The sequence below is a fragment of the Chiloscyllium plagiosum genome, unplaced genomic scaffold, assembly GCF_037043375.1.
Source record: "Chiloscyllium plagiosum isolate Xiang-an unplaced genomic scaffold, Cpla_swu_hap1 HiC_scaffold_12, whole genome shotgun sequence".
NCBI lineage: Eukaryota > Metazoa > Chordata > Chondrichthyes > Orectolobiformes > Hemiscylliidae > Chiloscyllium > Chiloscyllium plagiosum.
The window spans coordinates 89,685,323-89,711,894 of NW_028270150.1; the positions used below are offsets into that span (position 1 = coordinate 89,685,323).

The 26,572-nt window shown below is 42.4% G+C and overlaps 1 protein-coding gene across 9 annotated transcripts in view; it reads left to right on the forward strand.

Annotated features, from left to right (window-relative positions):
• rubcnl (rubicon like autophagy enhancer) overlaps positions 1 to 26,572 on the forward strand; it is a 74,590-nt gene that overhangs the window by 28,409 nt on the left and 19,609 nt on the right. For 8 of the 9 annotated variants that reach the window (XM_043700357.2, XM_043700365.2, XM_087993038.1 and 5 more), the window contains 7 exons: positions 4,161 to 4,356; positions 9,450 to 9,572; positions 13,118 to 13,169; positions 13,927 to 14,044; positions 16,920 to 17,065; positions 20,865 to 20,929; positions 25,062 to 25,300. In XM_043700357.2, the coding sequence (XP_043556292.2) occupies positions 4,161 to 4,356; positions 9,450 to 9,572; positions 13,118 to 13,169; positions 13,927 to 14,044; positions 16,920 to 17,065; positions 20,865 to 20,929; positions 25,062 to 25,300 (939 nt within the window). The remainder of the gene's footprint in view (positions 1 to 4,160; positions 4,357 to 9,449; positions 9,573 to 13,117; positions 13,170 to 13,926; positions 14,045 to 16,919; positions 17,066 to 20,864; positions 20,930 to 25,061; positions 25,301 to 26,572) is intronic. The other variant, XM_043700356.2, reaches the window with a different exon arrangement.

The window sequence follows — 26,572 nt, forward strand, 5'->3', positions numbered from 1 at the left end:
TTTGAATTAAGCAGGGCACGGATGTCGAAGGATCACTTAAGAGGAGGAGGACGTCATCTGCATAGAGTAATTTTATGCTTGCCTGATCCAACCCTCTGAGCCATTATATTAGGGTCAGTTCGTATAGCTTCCGCTTGTGATTCAATCACTAGTATAAATAATAATGGTGAGAGAGGACACCCCTGGTGACAGCCTCTGCCAATGCTAAAGCTGTCTGAACTTAAGCTGTTGATGATCACTGCTGCTTTGGGATCACTATATAATACTAAAACCCATTTAGTAAAGACCTCTCCAACACCCAACCATTCCAGCATATAAACCCAGTATTGTTACCTGTTGTGGCAGGCTTGTATCAGTTTAAGATTCTTTTAATGTTATTAGTTGACCTGCAACCTGTTATAAACCCTGTCTGGTCCTCTTTTATAATGGATGGTAAAACCCTTTCCAGTCTTAATGCTAACATATTTTTGACAGAATTGTAAAATCCACATTTAACAGGGATATAGGTCTATATGAAGAGCAATCTTCTGGGGCCTTTCCCTTCTTGAGAATGAGAGAAATATTTCCCAGAAGGTTTTGAATTCCTGTGAAAAATGCCTTTATAAATTTGGTATCTTTCAATAAGAGAGGATCCATATGCCAATGTCGGGGGGCCTATCCCATCATCCTTAGTTTGGATTTCCATATGTACTGCAGCATGATCAGAAATGTTATATTACCTATTTTACAAGACTGTGTATCAAATTCAAAAGTGTTGAGGGGGCAAAAAACATCTCAATTCTGGTATGGCACTTGTTTGGGTGAATAGAAAGTAAAGTCTCTACCCTAGGGATGAAGACACCTCCACACATCTACTAGACTTGGCAACTGGTTGATCTGAACAAGGCGCTGAGATCTGAGATATACCCACCGTGCTCCTAGGTATCCTATCTGTCTCTGGGGCCATGATACAGTTAAGGTCTTCCCCCTATAATTGTATGGCAGGCCCCGAAAGCCATTAACTTAGAGAACGCTTCATAACAAATTTTAAAAGGGTGTTCCAGGGGACAATAAAGATTCAAAATCCTGTATTCCTCTCTGTATATTAGGGCTTTGATCAATATATACTGTCCAGACTCTCTTTATCTGGCTTAACATTTAGAAAGGTAGATTCTTCCGAATAAGAAAGAAAATTCACATGTTTTAAAGAGTTTTTTTAATATAATTAAATCAACACCATTTTTAAAAAAACTAAGTAAAAATAACATAAAACATATTTGAAAGAAGACTTTTTTTTTCCCCCCTTGCTCCCAGGGGGGCACTACTACCTACCAATAACTCCACTGTAACCTCTCCTCGCTAAGGCCCTCCTCTCAACCCAGGCATTACAAAATTAAGTAAATAAATTCGTGTCTTATAAAACAGGAGTTAAGTGAGTAACCTACCACACTCTCACACCATAACCTAGATACACTTAATAAAACAATACAAAATAGAAATATATAAAATTACAATCCCAGCAAGTACTCGGCAACTAAGGAAAGAAAACCCCACTCAAAAAACAAACCTCCCCCACAAATCAGATAAGCTGCACGCGATATAAAAAGGAGACCCAAGAAAGAATGAAGGACAAGCCCGCATCTCCAGGGAAAGATGGTAAAAGAGAGACTGAGAAAGAAAGAAGGGTAAGCAAAAGGGGGGGCAAAATAAAGTCGCTATCCATACAGTTAAGTCCCGCAGTTTATTTGAGAGCATCCAGGAATTCTTTTACTTTCTCCGAAGTTATATACGGATCCTCCATGGCTGAAGCACAACATTGCTGGATATCGCTTGGAGTATGAAATATTTAAGTCTCTCAATTGCTTCTTCACCTCATCGAATGCCCCCCTCTTGTGGACCACGGCTGGAGAGAAGTCCTGAAACAGCATTATCTTGGAGCCCTTGTACATCATGGCTTGGGGATCCTTCCCCAGGACTCTGGAGGCCTCGGAGCATTTGTTTTTCCTTATAACATTGAAGTCGGACTAGAACCAGGTGGGGGGGGCGCTGGTCCAACTCAGGTCTGCGTAAAGCAATCTGGTGGGCCCGCTCTACCCACACCCGGCCCGGTCCCGACTCCAAATTCAATAATTGTGGGAGCCATCGCTCCAAGAAATCCACAAGCTGGCCTTCTGTTCGGGAAGGCCCAGCAGCCGAATATTTTTCCGATGACCTTGACCTGACCCATGGATGACTCCGCAGCGGTCTGAGGCCATGGCCCGTTGCTCCACCCCTCTGACATGCTGCCCAAGTTTTTAGATCTCTCGGTCATGATTCTGCAGCATGACCGAGATCGACTTCCACCTGGACCGGGCCTCCTCGATGGATGTGTCCATCTTCTCCTGGAGTTTGACGATCTGAGATTAGGCTCACCTCTGCAGGTCAGTCCCCTGAGGTGGCCATGGATGTCTCTGCTGTTGTGGGTGCGGGAGGAGTTCCTGCCTGTTGTGAGCTGCGGGAGTTTTTGCCCTTAGTCGCTTTTTTTTTTTAACAAGTGTCAAACTGTTAAAGTTTGATGCAAAATGACTGAGTGCTGAGTAAAAGCTATCTTGAATGGTTTAAAAGGTGAGGGTGGGCACCCCACTTTGCCTGAGTCTCAGGCAGAGCACTGCAGACTCAGACCTACTGGGTCACCGCCATTTTGGATCTCCCCAACATGAGTTTTTAAATAACTAAGTATCTGAAAGATTTCAGTTTCTTTTAAGATTCTTTGTTTTAAATTTAAGTGTTTCTCAGAACGTAGCAATCTAATAAGTTCAGCATTAGCAGTAGTTTTAATTTTTAGTTTCAAAAATATTCTTTATTCACATCTTTGTGTGTGTATATGTACATAGTCACAAACTTAGTTTGGTTCTGTACAGTAGCACATCAAGGAAATCAACATTGGCGTTTGGCTTTATTCAAACAAACTGAAGGCACTTCTTGCACATACAAGACTATACGTATATGCATTTGAGACACTAGGAGGGCCTGTAAACTGAAAATTAACTTCAGAAGAAAGACCTCATTTAGTGATCTTTCCCCATTGCTCCTTGGCAGCAGTTGATCCAAGCTTTAGTGCATCCCTCAGCACGTAGTCCTTGGAATGTGCCAATCTGCAATACTCAGTCAGGGTCAACTCCTTGTTCTGGAAGACCAAAAGTTTCAGGCAGACTAAAGAACATCTTTCACAGACAGTTGCTGGTCCTCCAGGCACAGTTTTTGTCTGGCTGTGCGACCCAGTGAACAGACCGTATGGCACAGAATCCTACGTCACAAAGCTGCGTGGGACAAACCTTGACAAACACGACTGCATCTCTCTCCAGGCTTCCTTTGCAAAGGCACATTCCAGCAGGAGATGTACCCATCACCACCCCCTGTAGCTACTTCAAGGGCACCGTGCCATGATGCAGACCGACCAAGTGTATGTGAAGGATTGCTCCTCCAACCAAGCTGCTGTTTGTTGGAACGTTCTGGTGATAAGTGATGCTTCCAAATGCCTTAGATAGTTTGCTCAGGGAACCACACAACAGGATCCACGCTCTCTCCTTTTTTTTTTCCCCTCGGTCTCAAGGATGCTATGTGCGAACCACTTCCTAATGGACTTGTTGTGAAGTGTTTTAATCTTGTTGTTGAGCGCTTCTTGTAATGTGCTGTGTTACGGATGGAAGTGCTTGGCTCCTAGTTCCACTCTTCCAGTCTGATTTGTCATGACTATCCAAGATACCATTGTCACCTATTTAAAATGTGACCATTTCCCCCCTCTCTGTACGAGTTGGCCAGTCCCAGATGGCTGGGGTTGCTCTTCATCTGCTTGCTCTTGTTTCACATCGTGCACATTGCTATTGGAAGATAGTACCATTCCTGACTTTTATTTGACACCTTTACAAATGGCAGATGCTCTAATACAGCAAAGGGGTATACGTGTCATTCACAGAGCCCCAGAAATAGAAAATTCCCCTTTGTCAGTTCTTAACACTCTTTAGTGTTGGTCAAATAGAAAGGTACAATAATATTTAGCATTCGGTTTCATATTTTAGTTGGTGCGTTAAGGGATAAAGAGGTGATAGGGTTAAAGATGGCGGGTGCTCTTGATTATGCTTATCATTTTTGACTTGGCGTCTCATGGATTTAATGAAGTAAGAACGTTTTTATGTTAAAAGGAGAACACTCACCTGGTGGTAGCTGACATGGTAATCTCTGCGCTGGAGAATGTGAAGAGTAATATGTATGAACAAGCAGAGCTTCTGGAAGACTGCAGCTTGGCGATTGTCCAAACCCCAGTAGATGAGATGAGCACCTGTATTAAGAAGGAAGCCCATTCCAACTCTGTGAACTCTGTAGATAGTGGTTATGAATGTAAGTATCAGCTTCCCTTGTGCTTGTATTTTAGCAAATGTGCTTTGATTCTGATGACATGTACTTGTTCAACCTAATTTATTCTCTGATTTGTAATAAAAGTATGAAAAACTTTTTTAATGCATAGGGTGAAGAAACTGAGTGCAACTTGGATTTAAAGCACCATTGTCTTCGAACCCTTACTGAGATACAACAAATCCATCACACCACCTTTCCAGCATGGGATTGAGATCCCTTGTAGAGCAACAAATTGATTTTATTTCAAGATTTCTCCTTTATAGAAATAGTTTTTGTTTTTTGTTTTCTGTAATATGTAGATTCAATTTGTTTAGGCACTTCTTTTATTTTTCTCCCCTCCCGCGCGCCCCCCTCCCCACCCACCAACTGGTCAATTTTGTCAACACTGAAATACAATAGGTATAGTTAAGTTTATCTTAACTTTCAAACGAAGACCTTAAATTCCATCCACCATATCGTTTACAAAGTCTGTCTCTATCCCTTGGTGAGGAGACCAAAGTTGGACGTGGTCTAACTTGATCCCCAAATGAAATCTCCTTCGCTTTTTCAAGGGTTCTACCTGAGTTCAACTGAAGTGGTGTTGGACAAGTTCTTTTGAGCTGTCTTTTTTTTATCATTAATTCATCATTTAATGACAATGCACTTTTGTAATATATGCACACAACCCAGCCTTTTGTGACAGTTTTGACTTTTTCAATAATGCTGCCTACTCAAACCACATTTTACTACCTCCTATTGAAATCAGTTTTTGTACCTCCTATAACTCTTGTCGAGACAGAACCTTCTTTGCTTCTAGCACTTGTTTGATGGTTTGGCTCAGTTGTCTATTCTTAGTTTGTTTCATTACGGTCAGTTTGTGTCTTCAGAATTGCTAGAATTAGCTTTCATTTGTCACGTACCCAAATTAGTACAGTGAAAAGTGTACAAGTCGCTGTTTATGGCACAGTCTTACGTACATGTTCCCTAGGTACAGCTGCTTCAGTTGCAGTTCTTAGAAAAACAGAAGTTAAGTAGTCCAACATTAAATTGAAGAATAGATTACAAAATGGAAGAAAAATGTTCAGTACAACTGTCTTCCAAACTATTCATGCTGGATCCTAGCGTCCCATCTGTATTGGACCTTTCCTCTGAACTGCACTGGGCTTCACCTCAGTTCATGCTGTGACTGTGCTTCTTATAAATAACACTTTTACCTTCCAGAATGAAGGTAGCAAACTTCTAGAACAGCTGGTTTTAGTTCATGAAATAATCAATGGATGTTGGGGCAGGTGTCCAGGGTGTTGATTAGAATATTTTAATTTTCCTGTTGGAGTAGGGTAAAGTCACTTGTTCAAACTAGTTAAAAGGTCTTTAAGCAGTAAGAAAATACAACATAGAATTGGCTTCCAGTACATTGAAGGTGAACATGGTTTGATTTTATTCATCCACTAAATGTGGACATTGCTGGTTATGCCACCATTTTGATCTCTCTGCAGAAGGTGGGGCTGAGCTGCCTCCTTGAACTGCTGTTGCCCACATGCTGTAGGTAGACCTTGGGGAAGGAATTCTAGGATTTTGACCCAGTGACAACTGAGGGAATGGCAATATATTTCCAAGTCAGGATGTTGAGTGACTTGGAAGGGAACTTGCAGGTGGATGACTTTACCATCTATCTCCTGCCCTCTTCCTTCTGCTGTTGGAGAAAGTTTGAGTTACTGCTGTGCAACCTTTTTGGTACAGTCTGCAACCACAGTGTCAGTAGTGGAGAGCGGTTAGATGTTTAAAGTGGGCTGCTTTGTCTTGGATCGTGTCAAGCTTGTTGGGGCTGCACCTGTCTGGGCAAGTGGGGTGTATTCTATCGCACTCCTGACTTGTGCCTTGTAGATGGTGGACAGGCTGTGAGGAGTCTGGAGGTGAGTTACTCATTTCAGAATGCCTAGTCTGTGGCCTGCTGTTGTAGCCACTGAGTTCATACAGCAAGCCCACTTGAGTTTTCGGTTAATAACCTCCAGTGGAATTCCATGGTATTAAATTCTAGTAAATGTCAAGAGCACATGGTTAGATTATCTCTTGGATGATTCTTGGCACTTGTGGCCCAAATGTTACTGCCCACTTATCAGTCCAAGAACAAATGTTCTTCTGGTCTTGCTACATGTGAACATGGGCTGAAAGTTGAGATTCAGTGAAAATCCTCACCTTTTGTCCTGCATCAAGTTCAAGTCAATGAGACAGCTGAAGATGGTTGGGTATAGGACAATTCCCTAAGGAAGTCCTGAGATGACTGACCTCCAACAACCATAACCATTTTCCGATGTGCCAAGTATGATCCCTACCAGTGGAGTTTGCCCCCGCTACCCATTGATTCCAGTTTTGCTAAGGCTCCTTGATGCCACACTCAGTTGAACATAGCCTTGATGTTAAATACTGTCACTTTCCCCTCCCCTCTAGAATTCTGCTCTTTCCAAGACTCTAATGAGGTCAGGAGCTGAATGGCCCTGGTGGAACCCAAACTGGGTGTCTCTTAACAGGTTATCACAAAGTAATTGCTGCTTGATGCCACTGATGACCCTTTTCAAACAATGATTGAAGTTGTCAGGTCCTGTAAGCGTTTGCAATATCCAGTCCCTCCAGCCATTTCTTGTCATCGCATGGAGTGCATCAAATTGGCTGAAGACTGGTATCTGTTGACCTGTGCACCACTGGAGGAGGCTGAGGTGATCATCCACTCGGCACTTCTGGCTGAAGATTGTTGCAAAGGCTTCAGCCTTATCTTTTGCACTGATGAACTGAGCTCTTCCATCACTGAGTGGGAATGTTTATGGAGCTACCTCCTGAGTAGCTGTGTAATTGTCCACCGTATGTGACTGGATAGGCAGCACTACAGAGCTTGGATCTGATCTGTTAGCCTTGGCTATTTCACACAAGTAGACCACTGTCACCTCAACATGGTGATAGTTTTTTTTTAAGGTGTTTGATGCTGTTCCTGTCATGCCATCCTGCATTCTTCATTGAACCACAGTTGATCTCTTAGCTTGGTCATAATAGTAGAGTGAGAGATGCATGGGTCCTGAGGTTACAGATGGTGAACCACAGCATGGGTATTTGCCATGTGAATATGGGACTTGGTTTCCAATGTAGCATGGTCAGTCCTGCCAGTGCCACTGTCATGCGCCTTGATGGATTGAGAATGAAGTAAAGTTGGTTCCCTCAGACCTGACCAAACAATTATAGTTAGGGCTCAGCAGTTGTGGTGCTACTGAGACAGTCTTGCCGATTACTATCCGGGTGGATGGACTTTGTTCCAGGCACTTGCCAATGCTGCTTCCAAGTGATGCTCAGCATGGAGTGCTGACTCATCAGCTGGGTGGCAGGAAGGGGGCTGTTGGTGACTGTGATTATCTGGTTTCCTTGTCCATGTTTAACCTGGTGTCGTGAGAATTCATGCAGTTGTGATTTCAATAGAGTCATAATGTCCTACAGCACAGAGACATGCCCTTTGGCCCAAACTGGTCCATACCAACCAAAAATGTCCATTCGTGCTAACCCCATTTTCCTGCACTTGGCCCATGTCCTTCGAAACCTTTTTTCCTATCCATGTATTTGTCCAAATGCCTTTTTAAATATTTAATGTACCCATCTCAAACACTTCTGCGAGCAGCTCATTCCATGTGTGCCACCACTTCTTTTTAAAAATAAAATTGCCCCTTTAGGTTCCCTTTTTTATTCTTTTTCCCCCTAAGCCGAAACTGATGTCCTCTATTTCCCCAATCCTGGGAAAAAGATTGCATACTCACACTATCCATGCCTCTCATGATCTTGGACACATCTAAGATTTCCCCCCTCAGTCTCCTATACTCAAGGAAAAAAGTCCTAGTTTGTCCAACCTCTCGCTATAACTCCGATCCTTGAGTCCTAGCAACAGCCTTGTAAATTCCTGCTGCACTCTTTTTTTTTTTCCAGTTTAACAACATCCTTCTTTTGACAAGATGATCAAAACCGAACACAATACGCCAAGTGCAGCCTCACTGACATTCTGTACAACTGCAACACAACTTCCCAGCTTCTATATTCAATGTCCTGACTGAAGGCCAGTGTGCCAAAAGCCTCCCGAATTGCCCGGACTTGTGACTTCACATTCAGCAAACCTTGCACCTGAACTCCAAGGTCCCTCTGCTCCACTACACCCCTTAAGGCCCTACCATTCACCATGAAATTCCTACCTTGATTTGACTTTGTAAAGTGCAAGATCTCTCACTTACCAATATTAAACTCCATTTGCCATTTCCTCAGCTGATGAAGGTCCTGCTGCAATTTCTGATAATCTTACTCACTATCCACGATATTTTGGTGTCATCTTCAAATTTACTGATCATGCCTTGTATGTTCTCATCCAGATCAGATAACAAACAACAAATGGGCCCAGCACCAATCCCTGAAATACACCACTAGTTGCAGGCCTCCAGTCCGACAAGCATCCTTTCACTATTACCCTCTGCTTCCTATCATCAAGCCAATTTTGTATCCAGTTTGCCAGCTTGCCCTGAATTGTGATCTAACCTTCCAGAGCAGCTGACCATGTGGAAACTTTTCAAAGGCCTTGCTAAAATCCATGCAGGCTACATGGACCACCCTGCCCTCGTCAACATTTATTGTCACTTCATCAAAGAAGTCTAACAAATTTGTGAGGCATCATCTCCCATTCTGAAAGCCATGCTGACTACTCGTCAAACCCTGTATTTCCAAATGAGTGTGTACATCCTTCCTGATGGTGTGTCACTGTCCCACCTCTTGTCATCTGCCCTCCCTGTGGAACAGGACACACACTCTGGGTTAGTGGTGTCACGGACATATAGAATCATCAATTATGGACACTTGCTTTTCTTGCCTGAGGGTTAACTCTCTCTTTTTAAAGTAAGGAGACCTTTTTTTGAAGATTGACCATGCTGATTGAAAGGACACTATTTCAATGCCTTAGAAATATCTAAAACCTGTGAAGGAAATGAATGGTGTTTACAAATAGATCTGTTGAGCCAAATGCTCTTGGTTGTCTATCTTCAAGCTTCCTAACAGTGTGCTCGCTCTCTCTCTCTCTGCAGGTGGCTCTGCTACCCAGTTGGATGATTGCTCTGATGCTGGCTCCAAGTCTCTACTCGAAGACAAACAAAATGGTGATGCTGTTGGTGCTGATGCCGATGATTATGATGATTTTGTGATAATAGGTACCGGTGTCAGAATAGACCTAGGTTCTATATCCTTTTATCTCTGTTAATTGAATGGGGAAATGGTAATTACCGACTTAAAAGGGGACATTGGGGGAAATGAAATCTTATCCTATGATCGCAGTTCATAGCACAATTGGACAACTAAGATCCCAGAATGTAATCTGGCTTGATTGATCGTAAGTTTTTGTCATTTCTGATTTTGGTTAATACTGTTCAGTTATCGATGGTCCCAAAAAGGGCAATATTTTTCCTTAGCACAGAATAAACTGTATTAAAGTAAAAACCCCACACAATATAGACCACAGCAAAATCGTTTCAGTCTGTTTCTTGACACTATTAGATTCAAATCTAGAGAAATTCTCCCTCTATATCAAGTGTTCAAGACCAACTGAACTGTTCCTCTCTGGTTCTGTCCTGTGGACTCTTTCGTGAATGCACTCCAGCTGAAAGCTCAGACACTCCGCTTCCAGTAGTCTGTCGATATTTAAGAATGCAATCCTTGCTTGTAAGCTGCATAAATGAAATGTTTCTTACTCAGAACTTTATCCTGGACCCCTTCGTTGTTTTAAAAAATTAGTTCTTGTTTCTGACCCCAGTTAGGCCTCCTCCAAATGGCGCTAAACTCTTCAATCTCTGGATTCTTTAAACTAAGTCTTGATTATTCTGAACTAAAAAAAACCTTTGACCCTCCCATGTTCTCACTTGTCATAAACACTACAAATTAAACAAAACTTCATATGGGGGGCTCAGTGATTAGCATTGAGTCTCTGTGCTAGGGACACAGGTTCAATTACAGCCTTGAGCAATGGTGTGGAGTTTGCACATTCTCCGTGTCTGCATGGGTTTCCTCTGGGTGCTCCAGTTCCCTCCCACAGTCCAAAGATACGCAGGTTAGGTGGATTGGCTATGCTAAATTGCCCATTGTGTTCAGGGATGTGTAAGTTGAGTGGGTTAGCTATGGGAAATGCAGGGTTACACGGCTCCCTCCAGACCAAAGGGGTAGCCATGGGCTCTCACTTCCTCCAGAATAGAGGGGTAGCCATGGGCACACGTATGGGCCCCAGGTATGCCTGTCTCTTTGTTGGCTACGTAGAGCAGTTGATCTTCTGTAATTACACCGGCACCACTCCCCACCTCTTCCTTTGCTACATTGGTGCCACCTCGTGCTCCCGCGAGGAGGTTGAGCAATTCATCAACTTCACCAACACATTCCACTCTGACCTTAAATTTACCTGGACCATCTCTGACACCTCCCTCCCCTTCCTGGACCTCTCCATCTCCATTAATGACGACCGACTTGACACTGACATTTTTTACAAACCCACCGACTCCCACAGCTACCTGGATTACACCTCTTCCCACCCTACCTCTTGCAAAAATGCCATCCCGTATTCCCAATTCCTCCGGATCTGCTCCCAGGAGGACCATTTCCACCACAGAACACACCAGATGGCCGCATCCTTTAGAGATCATAATTTCCCTTCCCACGTGGTTAAAGATGCCCTCCAATGCATCTCGTCCACATCCCACACCTCTGCCCTCAGACCCCACCCCTCCAACCGTAACAAGGACAGAACGCCCCTGGTGCTCACCTTCCACCCTACAAACCTTCACATAAACCAAATCATCCGCCGACATTTCCGCCACCTCCAAACAGACCCCACCACCAGGGATATATTTCCCTCCCCACCCCTTTCCGCCTTCTGCAAAGACCATTCCCTCCGTGACTGCCTGGTCAGGTCCACGCCCCCCTACAACCTGCCCTCCAATCCTGGCACTTTCCCCTGCCACTGCAGGAACTGTAAAACCTGTGCCCACACCACCTCCCTCACCTCTATCCAAGGCCCTAAAGGAGCCTTCCACATCCATCAAAGTTTTACTTGCACATCCACTAATATCATTTATTGGATACGTTGCTCCCGATGCGGTCTCCTCTACATTGGGGAGACTGGGCGCCTCCTCGCAGAGCACTTTAGGGAACATCTCTGGGACACCCACACCAATCAACCAAACCGCCCCGTGGCCCAACATTTCAACTCCCCCTCCCACTCTGCCGAGGACATGGAGGTCCTGGGCCTCCTTCTCCGCCGCTCCCTCACCACCAGACGCCTGGAGGAAGAACGCCTCATCTTCCGCCTCAGAACACTTCAACCCCAGGGCATCAATGTGGACTTCAACAGCTTCCTCATTTCCCCTTCCCCCACCTCATCCTAGTTTCAAACTTCCAGCTCAGCACTGTCCCCATGACTTGTCCGACCTGCCTATCTCCTTTTCCACCTATCCACTCCACCCTCTCCTCCCTGACCTATCACCTTCATCTCCTCACCCATTGTACTCTATGCTACTCTCTCCCCACCCCCACCCTCCCCTAGCTTATCTCTCCATGCTTCAGGCTCACTGCCTTTATTCCTGATGAAGGACTTTTGCCTGAAACGTCGATTTCAAAGCTCCTTGGATGCTGCCTGAACTGCTGTGCTCTTCCAGGACCACTAATCCAGTTAGGGTAAGGACCTAGGTCAGGGTAGATTGCTCTGCTCTTCAGAGGGTCAGTGTGGATTTGATTGGCCAAATGGCCTGCTTTCACACTGTGGGGATTATTCCATTAACAGACCAGGGGTTTACAATCACCTGGTCTCTGACTCTATACTGGACTGGATCACTATTTCAAAAGGACTGTCTGACTTAGTTTTGAGGATGATTCTTTATTTTAAAATAGTGACACTGCCATATGCCACTAGTTTGAAATTGAGTATCTCGCCAATTTTTGCTTCTGTTCAAAGAGCTAATTGTCTGAGCTATGGTTTTACTTTTTCTGCTTTGACTGTAGAGCTGGTTTCTACAGTCAAAAACACACTACTTTGCCTAAATGCATATGAGCAGTTTGTTACGTTTACAGATTAAATGTTTTCAATGTATAAACTAGTAGGTGTACACTGTATAGTAACAAATATTCTAAAACAAAGTATTGAATCTACAATGCTTCTAGCTTTGGATTGTGAAGGAACAGAATCTGCAATTAGCTGCCACCTTTTTTTTAAATGTAAAAGCAACCAGTTTGCTAGTTACTTTCATTTGACGAACAGTTGAGTAATAGCAGTTAAAATTGTCTGAAGGTCTCTCTTGCTTTTTGACAGATGCATCTGTTCAGAGTTTTTGTTTGCAAACTCGTGTTTGTGATGCAAATAGTATTTTGTAGATTGTTGGTGTGATGCATAGTTTATGGTAAAGCACTTGCACATTCTCAGTCCTGATAATAACAGCAAAGATTGATCATGTGAGTCATTATATTTAATTTTGAAATAAACTGGGGAGTTCCGAGTAAAATACTTCCTTGGTTTCATTTACATCTTGTGTTGCAAGCCAACTTTTAGGAGCCATTTAAATTTTAGTTTTAACATGTTTTGGTGTGTATTTGTTAGAGTACTTAAAACTTATCTGCATTTGTTTGTGAAACACTTTTTTTTTTTCTCTCCACTTGACAAGGGCTATAATTTTAAACTGCCTACTTGATGTTTACTTCTGGACAATTTGTTTATTTGCAGAATTTGATGACATCATTTTTGGTTCTGATGGCCCATTAAAATCGATAGAAAGGTAAAAGCTTTTTCTCAGTTACACAGCCCTTCCTATTCATATACCAATCCAGAAGTCTTTTTAAATGCTGTTATTGTACCAGCCTCCACCACTTCCTCTGACAGCTCATATTTTCTATCTCTCCCTCTCCTCCTTTTTTCTCTCTCTTCCCCCCCCCCCCCCTTCCCCCCTCTTCTTTCCCCCCCCCCCCCCCTCTTCTTCCCCCCCCCCATTTACTCTATCCATGCCCCACATGATTTTATAAACCTCTATTGATTATTGATCAGTGCTGGCTATACCTGACATATGCTTCCTCCTTTCTTTTTCTTAACTAAAACCTCAATTTCTCTAATCATCCATCATTTCCTACACCTACATGCTTTGCCTTTCACCCTAAACAGGAACATACTGTCTCTGGGCTCTGGTTATCTCATTTTGGAGTAGTGGTTGTTACTGTGGCAACAAGTGCTTTCACATGTTATTATTTGGAGCTGTGCGGTCGTGATGGTGGCTCTTTCCATCACCATAGTTGACCAGAAATCTCTCCCACTTGTATGTCTGTCACCTATGTTGGAAGGCTGAATGAGGCTTGAGTTTTACTTCCTCTGATGGGAAGGAGCAAATTTCTATTTGGAAATCCCCCACCTCACCCACTTGTGTCTTTTTTTAAAAAGCTGCAACCAGCCCCTAGTGTATTTTCAAACATTATCCTCCAGTCTTGCCTGTAATTCCCCTAATCATCTATTTTAAAGCACAGATACTATGTGTTTGGTTTCAGGCACTGCTTATCTGCTGAATATTTGGCTCGCCGACTGTTTAAATCTTTCAGAGTGACCTGGTTGCCCCCAGAGACTGAAGTGCATCACTTTGACACAGTGGAGAAGGTGTTGGATGAGGTAGGTTGCTAAGTGTATCACAGAGTCTGTCCTTGGGGCACTTCCATTGGGTGTTGCAATCCAAGTCCATAATTTGATTGAGTTTTTTTTTTGAAAAAGAGGTACAAGTACCTGTGTTTTCTATGTTCTTGACCCATGTCAAGACAAGTGTCACAACAATGTAGTACCGTTTTAAAAACAAAAAATCTTTCTCCGATAATTTTGGAATTGGAGCAATCCACTGCCCTGTAACATTCCACAAATAGCAATATGGCATCAACCACATTCTTTTGTTGAAGTGTTGAATTTAGCTTGGAGCTGGGACAGCTCAAAGTGGCGTGGGTCCTTTAATGCCAACTTGCATTTTAGTGTCTTGCCTCTGACTGTGTAAGGCTCTCCCAAAATCACACTGGAGTGTCTGTCTATCTCCAATATAACTTTGTCTCTATTGGAATCTATTATTTGCACACCTTTTCTCTCTATCTCAAGCAGCCTTAGCCCATTCTATGCAATCTGCTGAACTCAGATTCTCTTTTTGACCTCCCAATTTTATTTTCCCTCTGGCCTTCTCTCTTTGAAGAAATTGTCCACCTCTGGTTTATCCTGCACTTGTGGAAGCTGCTGCCTGTTTTGCAAATGAAGTAATGAGAATGAGCCTAAGTGTATTGTAATGGAAGGAATGAGGAAACGTGCCCTCACAGAAGGAAATATCTCCATCCTCCCACTGTTTAACTTTCCAGGGAATTGAATCAAAACATTTTGGAGTTCAGTCAATTCCTTCTACTCCCTACTGCTATGATCCCTGGATCCCCTAGAATGTAAACTTTATGATCTTCTGGACAGCAATAATCTGGCGTCATCTCAGCAAGATGATACTTCCAACAATGTAGCATTCCCTCAACACTGAGTGTCAACTTTAAATCATTTGTGCATGTCTGTGGACTGGGACTTGAGTCTATAACCAGCTGACAATCTCTAACATAGTTGATATTTTTTGAGATATGAAGGGCAAATGAATTGCAAATGTTGGAAACTGATATGGTAGCTGATTGGTGCAAAATAATAATCTCAAAGGTGCAATGTCTTTAAGATGACATCAGCATATGGTGTTCTAGTATGAAAGATCTCCATTTTACTTTCCATTTTATCTCTGTTGGCTAGTTAGCTGTGCATATAATGTGGTAGTATCAAAAGGGTTCTTGTGGCGCCATGGTAGCGTACCTGCCGCTAAGCCAAAAGACCCAGATACAAGTCCCATCTGCCTCTGAGAGTTTAATAACCATCACTGAATAGATTGTTAAAGATATTTTCTGTAATAATCAACGATCTCCGCATAGAACCCAGACTAACTGCAAGTCTGGGATATCAATGTTCATAGTTACTAAAAAACTTAGATATATGGCTCAACAATACTCTGGATTTCTTAGTCTATGCTAACTCAAACTACAGTACAGGAGTGATGACCTCCCAAGGTCAATCAGTACTGTGGTAAGGATTAAGATGTGGGTCCTTTCCTTAGTTTCTGTTCAACTGACTCTGTTTCCAGTTCCATCTCCTTGTATTGTAGTAAGCTGTCTCTTTTTTAAGTTAGATTGCCACACCAAATAAAGCCTTTATTTACTTCAATACACAGCAAGCCCAGTAGGATTTGAGTGCTACTCCACACCTACTAGGCTCATGTTTTTCATGGCCCAATGGGAATATTTTTAAACCGATTTAATTTTTTAATTCATATTCTGAAGATTTTAAAGTTTCTAGTTGTTTAACTTTCTTTCTTCGAATTATTGTTTTCACAACCTGTACTACTTAGAATCAATTCTACTTAAAATAGAATCTGTGAAGTTGGCTGTTTCTGTGGATGTATGCTAAGACTGGCATGGCAACACACTCCAGAAATTACTGTTTAGGAGTTTTTCAATTCCAATGGTCACCAGTGACACTAGAGTCACTCCCAACACTGGCAACCATGATTTTTATTTTTTTAAGAAAATATTTAAACTGCTGGCTTAAGTTGCTGCACAATTTGTTGCTTGACATTCCTTGCCATAAAACAAGAAGACCCAACAAGCGTCAATATTATGGGTGGAATGAGTGTCAAAAATATGGATGTGCTTAAATGGGCTGAAACCAATTGTGGTATGTTAGAAATGTCCAGCATCACAGAATTAGAATTGTCTTTTTTTTGTCACCTGTACTTAAGTACAGGTCGTTCTGCTATAATGCATGTTTCTTTAACATGAATTCGCTATAATGAGATTGAGGACACTGTTTCTATAGTGTGCCCATTTTAAAACATGTGTTGGCTATAATGCAACTACACTGCCAACATTTTAGGTGCTGTTTTTGAAAGTGCAATTTTACTATAATATGGGGGTGCACGAGAATACACATCTTGTGTAATAGAACTACCTACACAATTAAATGTGTATAATGTCACCGAACACTGCACTATTTTAGATACAAATCTTAGGTACTGAAATAGATTGGGGTACAAAAAAATATATTTTTTTCTTGAAGTTCTACATTATATAGTTCTTAGTATAAATTAGGAAAATGGATAAAAGTTAAAAGATAACCATTACAGTTCTTAGCCTGCAGTCTCTCCACTCAATGGGATTTCCACACGTAGGCTTGCTCTTCCTGCACTGCTGGGTTTGATCTGTGACACGTTGACTGCACCGGGCCGCAGTCTGCCAGCCAACCCCCCTGGATTCCCAGCCCCCTCTCTTCTGCCCCCCCCCCCCCCCAAACCCCTCGACTAGCATATCAGAGAAATCCAATTGCTGAATATTGGACTGACCAGCTGCAAGTGACAGATGCCACCTTTTTAAGAATGAAATATCTATTTAGCTTGGTTTTTTTTTTTTTTTGTAACTTTTTTTTTCCTCTCTTCTAGTTTCTCCCTCTGAAGGACACTTTGCCTGGTGCGGAGGAATCTGTAGATCTGACACCAGAGTTCAAGTTAAATTCCCGATTGAGGGGGACTGCAGACTGGGCCCCACCTCGCTTTCAAATTCTGTTCTTCATCCATGCACCACAGAGGTATGAATATATGTATACCTTTTAGCGTAAGTGATACAAGCACATGGTGTGGACAAAAAACTCCACAGGAAGGCAATTTTGTCAAACCGCTTAATTCAGCAATTAGAAATTTAGCAAACTGCACTTGATGCTATGTTAACCAGTTTTAGATTTGCGTAACCGCTGTTAGTTTATTTTGAGCTACTCCTTCATTCTGAAGACTGGTAAATGTTCTCTCATAGCTGAAGAACAAAATAGAATAAATATCTTTCTTGGGCATCATTTTATTGGCAGACTTGTCTTTGGTGTTCAGTTTCATTTTTGCATTGTATGTTAATGAGCAAAATTATTTGGGAGATCACCTCTTTCACTTCAGAATTCCCCTCACTAGTCTACTTCAGCCTCATTCAAGCATTACATGACCACTTGTAGAATCTCGTAGGACTCCTAATGTGGGTAATGGCACGACTGCATTTGCTGCATGCTTCTCGTTCCCCTCTGAAGGGGATGGAAGTATTTTCTTCAGTGTATTGAATCAGTTGCATGTGTGGATCTGTAACTGGGTGTAGACAAGGAGGGTGAAGATTTCCTTTCCTGCGCTACAATAGTGAACCAGTTTTTAAAAAGATGTTGTGAATATTATTTTTGTGGTGACTCTTACATCTGCCCATGATTTCTGAAATCCAATTCACCACTTTCTAATGTCTACAAGACTTAACTATAAATGTCACAGGATTGAAGTGTAGATTAGCAGTGTTGCCTTGGTGTCTATAAGACCTGCAAGGCACATCAATAAACTGGCTAAAGCTTAGGGGTTCCTTTTGGATTTACAACAGATAAGTGACCATGTTACAACTTCTCAAGTCCTTGGTTAGGACTCTGCTGGAGTGTGGCTGACACCATTCTTGAACGCAGCATTAAAACCTTGGATTTTAAAGGATGTCACTCTGAGGTATTGGTAAGAGAAGTTGGGGTTATTGGAGTTGCTTACCTTGGATGAGGAAAGGTTCCTAGAATCCCTGCAGTATGGAGGCAGGCTATTTGGTCCATTGAGTTCAACCCTGAGCCCATCCAAGGTTGAAAGTGTGTGTGTGTGTGACAATTCAATTCTGTGATATTAGAGTCATGGGTATAAAGCATGGAGACAGACTCATTGGTCCAACTCGTCCATGCTGACCAGATATCCTAAATTACTCATTTGCTGGCATTTGACCCACATCCCTCCAAACTCTTCCTATTCATGTATCTGTCCAGATGCCTTTTAAATGCTGTAATTGTACCAGCCTCCTTCACTTCCTTTGGCAGCTCATTCCATATATGCACCACTCTGTCAAAAAGTTGCCCCTTAGGTCCCTTTTTTTAAAAAATGCTTCCCCTTGTTCCTGGTTATACCCTGTGTAACAGTTTGCTTGGAGTGATGAGTATAACTATACAATGTTTCTCATATTTCATGCACTCTTGAACTGCCTAAGAAAATGGGGAGTTAGGCTCCTGTCCCCTTTCGTTCCTGTACGTACTCTCTTCTCTTAACTTTGTGTAACTGCAAACCTGTCTGCTTATCAAATAAGCACCTTGGGGATGTGACTAATTGTTGCCTTGGGCAGTCTGCTGCAAACTATCTTTGAGATTTTGTTATTGGTTTTAAAAGAATAGGATTACTGAATTGAGAGAGCTGTAAACTGTTGAATTCAGTTTGTGCAGATCAGCAATTTCTGGCCAAGGTGCAAATGAAAACACTGTGTATTGATGGGAAATTTAAATTTAAACAGCAGAAGATTGAGTCTTTGTGAAATTATGTTTCAAGAGTTCTAACTTGAAATGCTGTGTAATTATGCGAACTTATTTTTTCAAAACACTGGTTCATGAAATGTGGACATTTCTGGCAAGGCCAGCTTTTCTTATCCATCTGTAATTGCCCTTTAAGTGGTGGTGAACTGCTGTCTTAAACCACTGTGCTGTACGCAAACCCACTGTGCTGTTGGGGAGTTCCAGGATTCTGACCCAGTGACTAGGTGAACTCTGATAATTCCACATTGGTATGTGGATTACAGGAAATGTGCAGGTGGTGGTGTTCCCATGTGGCTGTTGTCTTCTTTATGGGAGGTAGAAGTTGCGGTATTGAAAATGTTGATTAAAGGAATCTTTTGAGTTGCTTCCGTGCATCTTGTAGATGGGACACACTGTCCTACCACTGTGTCAGTGTAAGGGTAAGCAAGCAGGTTGCCTCTGTTAGTGTGTTATTGAAGCTGCATTCATCTAGGCAACTGGAGAATATTTCATCACGCTCTTAACTTCCACCTTGTAGATGGTGGACAAACTGTAGGGAGTCAGGAGGTGAGTTACTTGCTGCAGTATTCCTAATCTTTTGACCTGTTCTTGTAGCCACTGTTCACATAGCCAATCCAGTTGAGTTTCTGGTTAGTAATAATCCCCAGGATGAAGATGATGGATTTAGTGATGGCAATGCCATTGAATTCCCCTTGGAGTTCATTCTTCATTGCTTGACAAGTTACATACATGCCTCATGAGGGTTGAACATTGCCTAAACCATGTTGAATGTGGGCATGGACTGGCTCAGTGGTTAGCACTGCTGCCTCCCAGTGCCCTGGGTTTGATTCCAGACTCTGTGGAATTTGCTCATTGTCCCCATGTCTGTGTGGGGTTCCTCCCGGTGCTCTGGTTTCCTTGCATAATCCAACGATGTGCAGGTTAGGTGGATGGGCAGTTTAGTGTGGCTGGTTGTGTCCAGGGATGTGTCGGTTAGGTGGATTAGCCATGGAGAATTGCAGGGTTACAGGGATAGGGTAGGGGTTTGGTCTGGGCAGGATGCTCTTCAGAGGGTTGGTATGGACTTGATAGGTTGAATGGTCTGTTTCCACATTGTAGGGTTTCTGATTTGATGATGGGATGATTTATATCTGAAGAGCTGCCAATGTGCAATCAAGAATCTTCATTTCAGACCTCTGTGCTGAGTGCAAGATTGTTGATCAATAGTTGAGTCAGGCATCACTCTGAATTACCACAGCGATGTTCTGGGACTTAGATAATTGGTTTCTCACAGCTACGACCACCATGTCATGTTCAGTATGACTCTAACCAACAAAGATCATCATCCCCTCACCCCCCCACTCCCTCCCGATTCCTATTGACTTCAGTTTTAAGCCACCTTGATGTTGAAGGTAGTTACTCACCTCTCCTCTGGATTGCAGCTTTTTTGTTTTTCTCTCTGTTTGGCTGAGGTAATGAGATCTAGAGGCCAAACCCAACTGAGCATTGGTAGACACTATCACTCTGGAAGTGCAGCACTGACAACAGCTTCCGTTTCTTTCTTCTGGGATATACTGAAGGGGTGGGAATCGGCAGATTGGGTTTGTCCTGATCTTTGTGGAAAGGATGTAGCTGAACAGAGTTTGAGCTGTACGTGAACAGTGTGAACATGCTCCTAGAGTTAAAAGTAAACTCACTCCAATGCTTCCAAGTTCAATGATTGAGTTTTAAGTCTTTGCCCAAAGACTTGCAAAGATTTAGCCTCTAGGATTGTGTGCAGTGAAGCTGCCTAATGTGGCTTTCTAATTAAAGACTAGTGTCATTCTGCATTTTTTTTTTAAAAATGAGCCTATTTTTTCCTCTTGAAATGGCCCTTGGCTCCTTTTTCCCCTAATCTGTGTAAAACCATTGCCATATTTATTTTTATGTATCAATCCATTCTTGAGTAAAATTCTTTAGCAATATGGTTGTATAGATCAAAACAAGAATCCAAAGTGATGTGTTCGTCTCCTGACGGTGTGTTTTTGATTCTCTCTTCTATTGATGATTACAGGAGAGAAACTGTTGTAGCTGCTCAGAATTCCATGTGTGCTGGCTGCGGAACTCCAATCGAGCAGAGTAAGTGGTCGAAACTGCATCTGATATCCATGGATGTGCTCCTTCAGTTCAGGAATCTATTCAGCCTGTCTAACAAGTGACCCCTTTAGCAGTACGGAAATTAATCGCTTATCTATTCATTTGGACTTAGTGTTGTACAACACAAACAGATCCTTCGGTCCATCTTGTCCATGCCAGCCAGATATATTAAATTTTAATCTAGTCCCAGTTGCCTGCATTTGGCCCATGTCCCTCTCAACCCTTCCTTGTGTTTGTGAAACTTTCCTGTGCGCAGTCTGGCTGCTGTTTCCTGCATCACACTACTCATTGGCTGGGAAATGCTTCAAGATGTCTGGTATTTGTGAAAGGTGCTATTTAAATGCAAGTCTTTTTCCACTATTTGCACTGACTCTACCTCGTCTAAGTGAAATATATTTTCCGCCTACACATCTCCATTTTGTCTTTGGGTTTTGATGTGCATTTTCCATTTTCAACTTTGCCAAGAACCCCAACTTCCTAACACTAATTTGGTGACATTTCAATTTGTGATGCTGTATATCTGATTTCAGCTTCCAAATTTTTTTTTTTTAATAGTGAACAACACTGCACCATGAGGAATGTCACTTCCCACCTTTAACCTCTTCCTCCTCCTTCTGTTTTGTAGTCAGCCCTGAAAAAGGATTACACTTGAAACATTGACTTCTCCACCTCTTGATGCTGCCTGGCTTGTGTCCTTCCAGCCTCCTGCTTGTCTACATTGTAGTCAATTGGCTATCATTCTATTACATGGGGAGGTGATGACCCAGTAATATTATCTCTAGGCTATTAATTTAGAGACCCAGGTCATGTTTTGGGGACCTGGATTCAAGTCCTGCCATGGCACATGGCTGAATGACTTCAGTAAAATCTGGAATGAAGAGTCTGATCATGAACCAGTGCCTGAAAAACCCAACTTTGTTCACTGATGTCCTTTTTAGGGAAGGAAACTGCCATCCTTATCTGGTCTGGCCAATGTGCAAATGCCCTCTGGGCAATGAAGAATGGGCATTAAACACTGGCTGAGCCAATTACACGATGAATTAAAAAAAACTTCCCACTCTTTTTTTTTCCCCCCAACATTGTTATCAACTTCATGAATCTACTCTGCTTATATTTGAAATATACAGAGGTACAAATCCAATCTGCTGATCTCCTCCATCTTAATTTCAATTGACTGTATCGACTGCCTCTTGGGAGAAAGTTGCAAATTTCCATTCTGTCACCTTGAGTTGGGAGAGAGTAGGTGACTTTTAAATATTTAAATCTAACTTGTATTCTCTCCATTCTTACCAGAAGAAATATTTTCCCTGGATCTTTGGTTTGAATCCTGAATGACAAAACTGCAGTTTTTCAGTTTTTCTTTTGGAAGGACTGTGGATGGCCCAGTAATTACTCTTGTCCTCCAATTGCTATGTAATATCAGATAATATCCGTTAAGTATGAAATATAATGAACTATTGTTAGTAAGCTTTTACTTACAGGTTTCAGTAAAACTTGTGTCTGCTTCTCATCGCATTGTCAATCTTTAGCAGAAGCTTTGGGTGAGCATGAAATGTGGGAGGTTACTTGTTTCTCAGTCATTCAGATTAGTTTATTAATATGTAAGTTCACTCACTGAGCTGGAAGGTTTGTTTTCAGACATTGTCACATGCCTGGTAACATCAGTGAGAGTCTCCGGTGAAGCACTGGTGGTATGTCCCACCCCTCTCAAGTCTTGGTTTCTTAAGGTGGGTGATGCCATTTCCAGCTTTTGTTTTCCAAGGGAAGGTAGATAGTATCTAAATTAATGTTTATTGACGGATTCTATATTCTGGTTAGAATGCCATGCCTCTAAGAATTCAGTGTGTGTCATTGTTTCACCTGTCCTAGGATGTGTGTGTTGACCCAGTCAAAGAATAGATCTTTTTTCTTTGAGCTTCTAAACTTGAAAGAACATCTAGCTAGTTGGTGTGTGTCTTCAGAATTAAACCTGTTCAACCCAGGTATTGCCCGAGAGAATGTGAAAAGCAAGCATTTCCCTAGCCACCAGATCCTGCAATGAGTTACCCAGAGTTATTCTCCTGCTGAGATCTGAACGTGACCGAGATGGAATGCATAATGCCTAAAAGCATCGGTCTGTTTAAAACACTTAGTGATTGACCTATTGCCATTTGAACAGGACAAGTAGGGTAATTAACTTTATAGCAAGCTACAAGCTTTCAATGCATAGTTTTCATTAAGTACTGGCTTTGAAGTGACTGACTTATTTTTTAAAAGATCTGATTTTCCATGTTAGACTTAATGAATTTTGTGACAGGATTGCCGTTGGCTCTGTTAAGTGAATAGAGATTTCCCTGCAGATGGGGCATTCATTCAATCCAGTCTTGGACAGTTCCTGTAGAGCACGCACCTACTCTAGTTTGGATGTGGTGTGTGAAACGGAAGGTACTTTTTCAAATCCACCAAAGAGCTTTTAGTAACTTAGCAAGCCCATGTTGTGGAACTGAAACATTCAAACAAGACTAAACTGTTAGTAATCCCTGGTGATACTGGTCTCTGCCTGGATCCCATGGTGATCAGTACAGTGGCTCAGTGGTTAGCACTGCTGTCTCACTGTGCCAGATGTGCATTTAGGTGGATTGGCCATGCTCAATTACCCTGTAGTATCTGGGGTGTGTAGGTTAGGTGTGGTAGCCATGGGAAATGTGGGGTTATAGGGATGGAGAGGGAGAGCGCATCAATGGGCCTGGGTGGAATGCTCTTCAGCGACTGTGTGGACTTGTTGGGTCAAGTGGCCTGTTTCCACGTGGTAGGGATTCTATGAAATGCCTCGTTGCCTTCAGCACTGCCCAGCAGTTCTCCCATATGCAGTCAGTGCCTGTGACTGTGCATATCACCTTCTGGAGAAAATGCAAGGGTAAACTTCCAAGCCTGTAATTTTCAGGAGATAATCACTTATTAGTTGGGGTATTTCCAGTAAACTTGTATGTACAACCATCTCTTGCCAATACTTGGGCACATGAATAAAACGTGACAGTCTTTCCAATATAAGTGCCGTCAATGATGACAGTGTCTGGTAGCCGTAAGCCTGTTATTACCAGCTGCGAGCGACATCCTGTGTTCAAGCAAAAAATTAGAATGGAGCGTGACTCCAACTGAGACCTGGCAGGTGTTGCAGCAATATTTAGGGAACTACATGGGACAGATGAGCTGTAAATATCTGTTGTATTTTCCTCCCTACTTGTTGTCAGGTAGTCCATGCTTCTAAGGCAACTATTATCAAGTCATTTGGCACGGAACAGACCCTTTGGTCCAACCTGTCCATGCCGACCGTAATCCTAAACTAAACTAGTCCCATCTGCCTGCTCTTGGTCCATATCCTTTCAAACATTTCTTATTCATGTACTTTTATCCAAATGTCTCTTAAATGTTGTAACTGTACCCACATCCTCCACTTCCTCAGGAAGTTCATTCCACACATGAACCACTGTTTTAAAAAGAAAAATATGCCCCTCATGTCTTTTTTTTTTTAAATCTTTTTCCTCTCCCCTTAATATGCCCCCTTGTCTTGAAATCTAGAGAAAAGACTCCTGCCATTTATGATACCTGAACCCTGCATGATTTTATTAGAAGTTAATAAAGTTACTGTCAACCTCCTACAGTCCCGTGGAGAAAGTCCCAGGCTCTCCTTAAACTCTCACTCTTCATTCCCAGCAATATCCTGGTAAATCTATTGAACCCTATCCAGTTTAATAATATCCTTCTTATAAATAGGCGACCAGAACTGAACACAGGATTCCAGAAGAGGCCTCACGAACGTCCTGTACAACCTCAACATGACGTCCCAGATCCTGTACTCAAAGGTCTGAGCAATGAAGGCAAGCGTGCTAAATGCTGCCTTAATCACCCAATCAAAGAATTATGTATGTGAACCCCTAGGGGGGGGTCTCTGTTCTGCAACATTACCCAAGGCCCTACTTATAATTGCATACGTTTTAAACATTACTGTACAACTTGGGGCAACATACCTGCTCCGTTAGTTTAGAGGAAAATGCAATGCATTGTTTAATTCAGCACTGTTTTAGGACAGGACAGAACAGCTACCCCTCTCTGAATATTTCTATCCTTCCTACAGAATACATCAAAAAGCTCCGTTACTGTGATTACTTGGGGAAGTATTTCTGTGAGTGCTGTCACCACAATGAGGAATCGCCAATCCCTGGCCGAATCCTAATGAAGTGGGATTTCAGCAAGCATCCAGTCTGCCATTTCTCCAAACAGCTGCTGGAAAGTATATGGCATGACCCACTGTTCAACATTTTCTACATCAACAAGTCCCTCTACAGCAAAGTGAAGGAACTGAGAAAAGCCAAGGTACATGTGACTATTTGGGCTTGTATGATTTAGGAAACGGGATGACTAGAATTGGTTTTGAGTTTTGGTTTCCAATGCAAGTTTGAAATGATTGCGAATAAAAGATGGGATTTGTTTTTTTTTAAAATCTGAATCACCTGTTTTATAGTTAGCCTGAAGATGAGTGGTCATCATGAGTTGCTGCAGTCTTTGTTCTGGATAGAGGAGAAAGTCCATCTCAATTCCTTTTCTCTCTCTGCTACTATCTTGTGAGCAGAGTGGCTTAATACACAAACTGTTTTTCAAATCCTTTTTTTAGACCCCCCCGCTTGGTCAATTTAAAGTGACAGACCACAAATCTTTTTGAGTTAAAAGGTGTCTTGTTTTTATTTATGCTTTTGAGCTTGGGGGTGAGGTGTTAGCAACATCACGCTAGCTAACAAAGGAACGAAAGGGATTTTGCAGCTAAGAATAAATCTACATCAAAACAGCAGGTATTAATTTGGATGAACATTCATGCTGTATTCCATGAGGGTTCCTTTACTCGGGAGTGAATGGTTTAGATGTGTCCTGAAAGCTGAGACAGAAGTTGAAGGTTTTGCTTTTTAAAGTCTGATGGTGCGGCAAGGTTATCTTGATTCACAACAACTGGTCTACCCTTCAGACAAATACAGGGGCCTTCTGAAATTAGTTCTTGATCTCCTAGGCTAGACTTGAGGCAGGCTTTGCTATTATCTTACAGCTTGGCTTTCTGTCAATTGTATTGTAGCCAGGATGGGCATTAAACAGATTGTCCAGGATACTCACCGCTCCTCCAAAAGAGTAAAAGTAACATTATAACTTTACCAAGGCAAGATGGATGAACTGAGATATCCACTCCCTACTGAGTTTCCCAAGTTGGGAGACCCTGACCTAATACAGGAAATCCAGATGGCCTCCTACTTGAAGAACTGCAATTTCCTTTCCCACGTGGTCAACAATTCCCTCCAGCGCGTCTCCTCCACTTCCCACACCTCTGCCCTTAAACCCCACCCCTCCAACTGCAACAAGGATTGAACCCTTCCTGGTTCTGAGCTTCCACCCCACTAATCTAAGCATACAGTGCATTATCCTCTGCCATTTCCACCACCTACTAATCAGACCTCACCACTCCTATCTGTGTTTTATGTAGAGACCATCCCTCCTTGACTCCCTGAATAGGACCAAACCACACCCCACCCCAGCAATCCACCCACCATACCTTGCTGTCGCAAGAGGCGTAGAACTCTTCCCCACACTTTACTCCTCACCTCT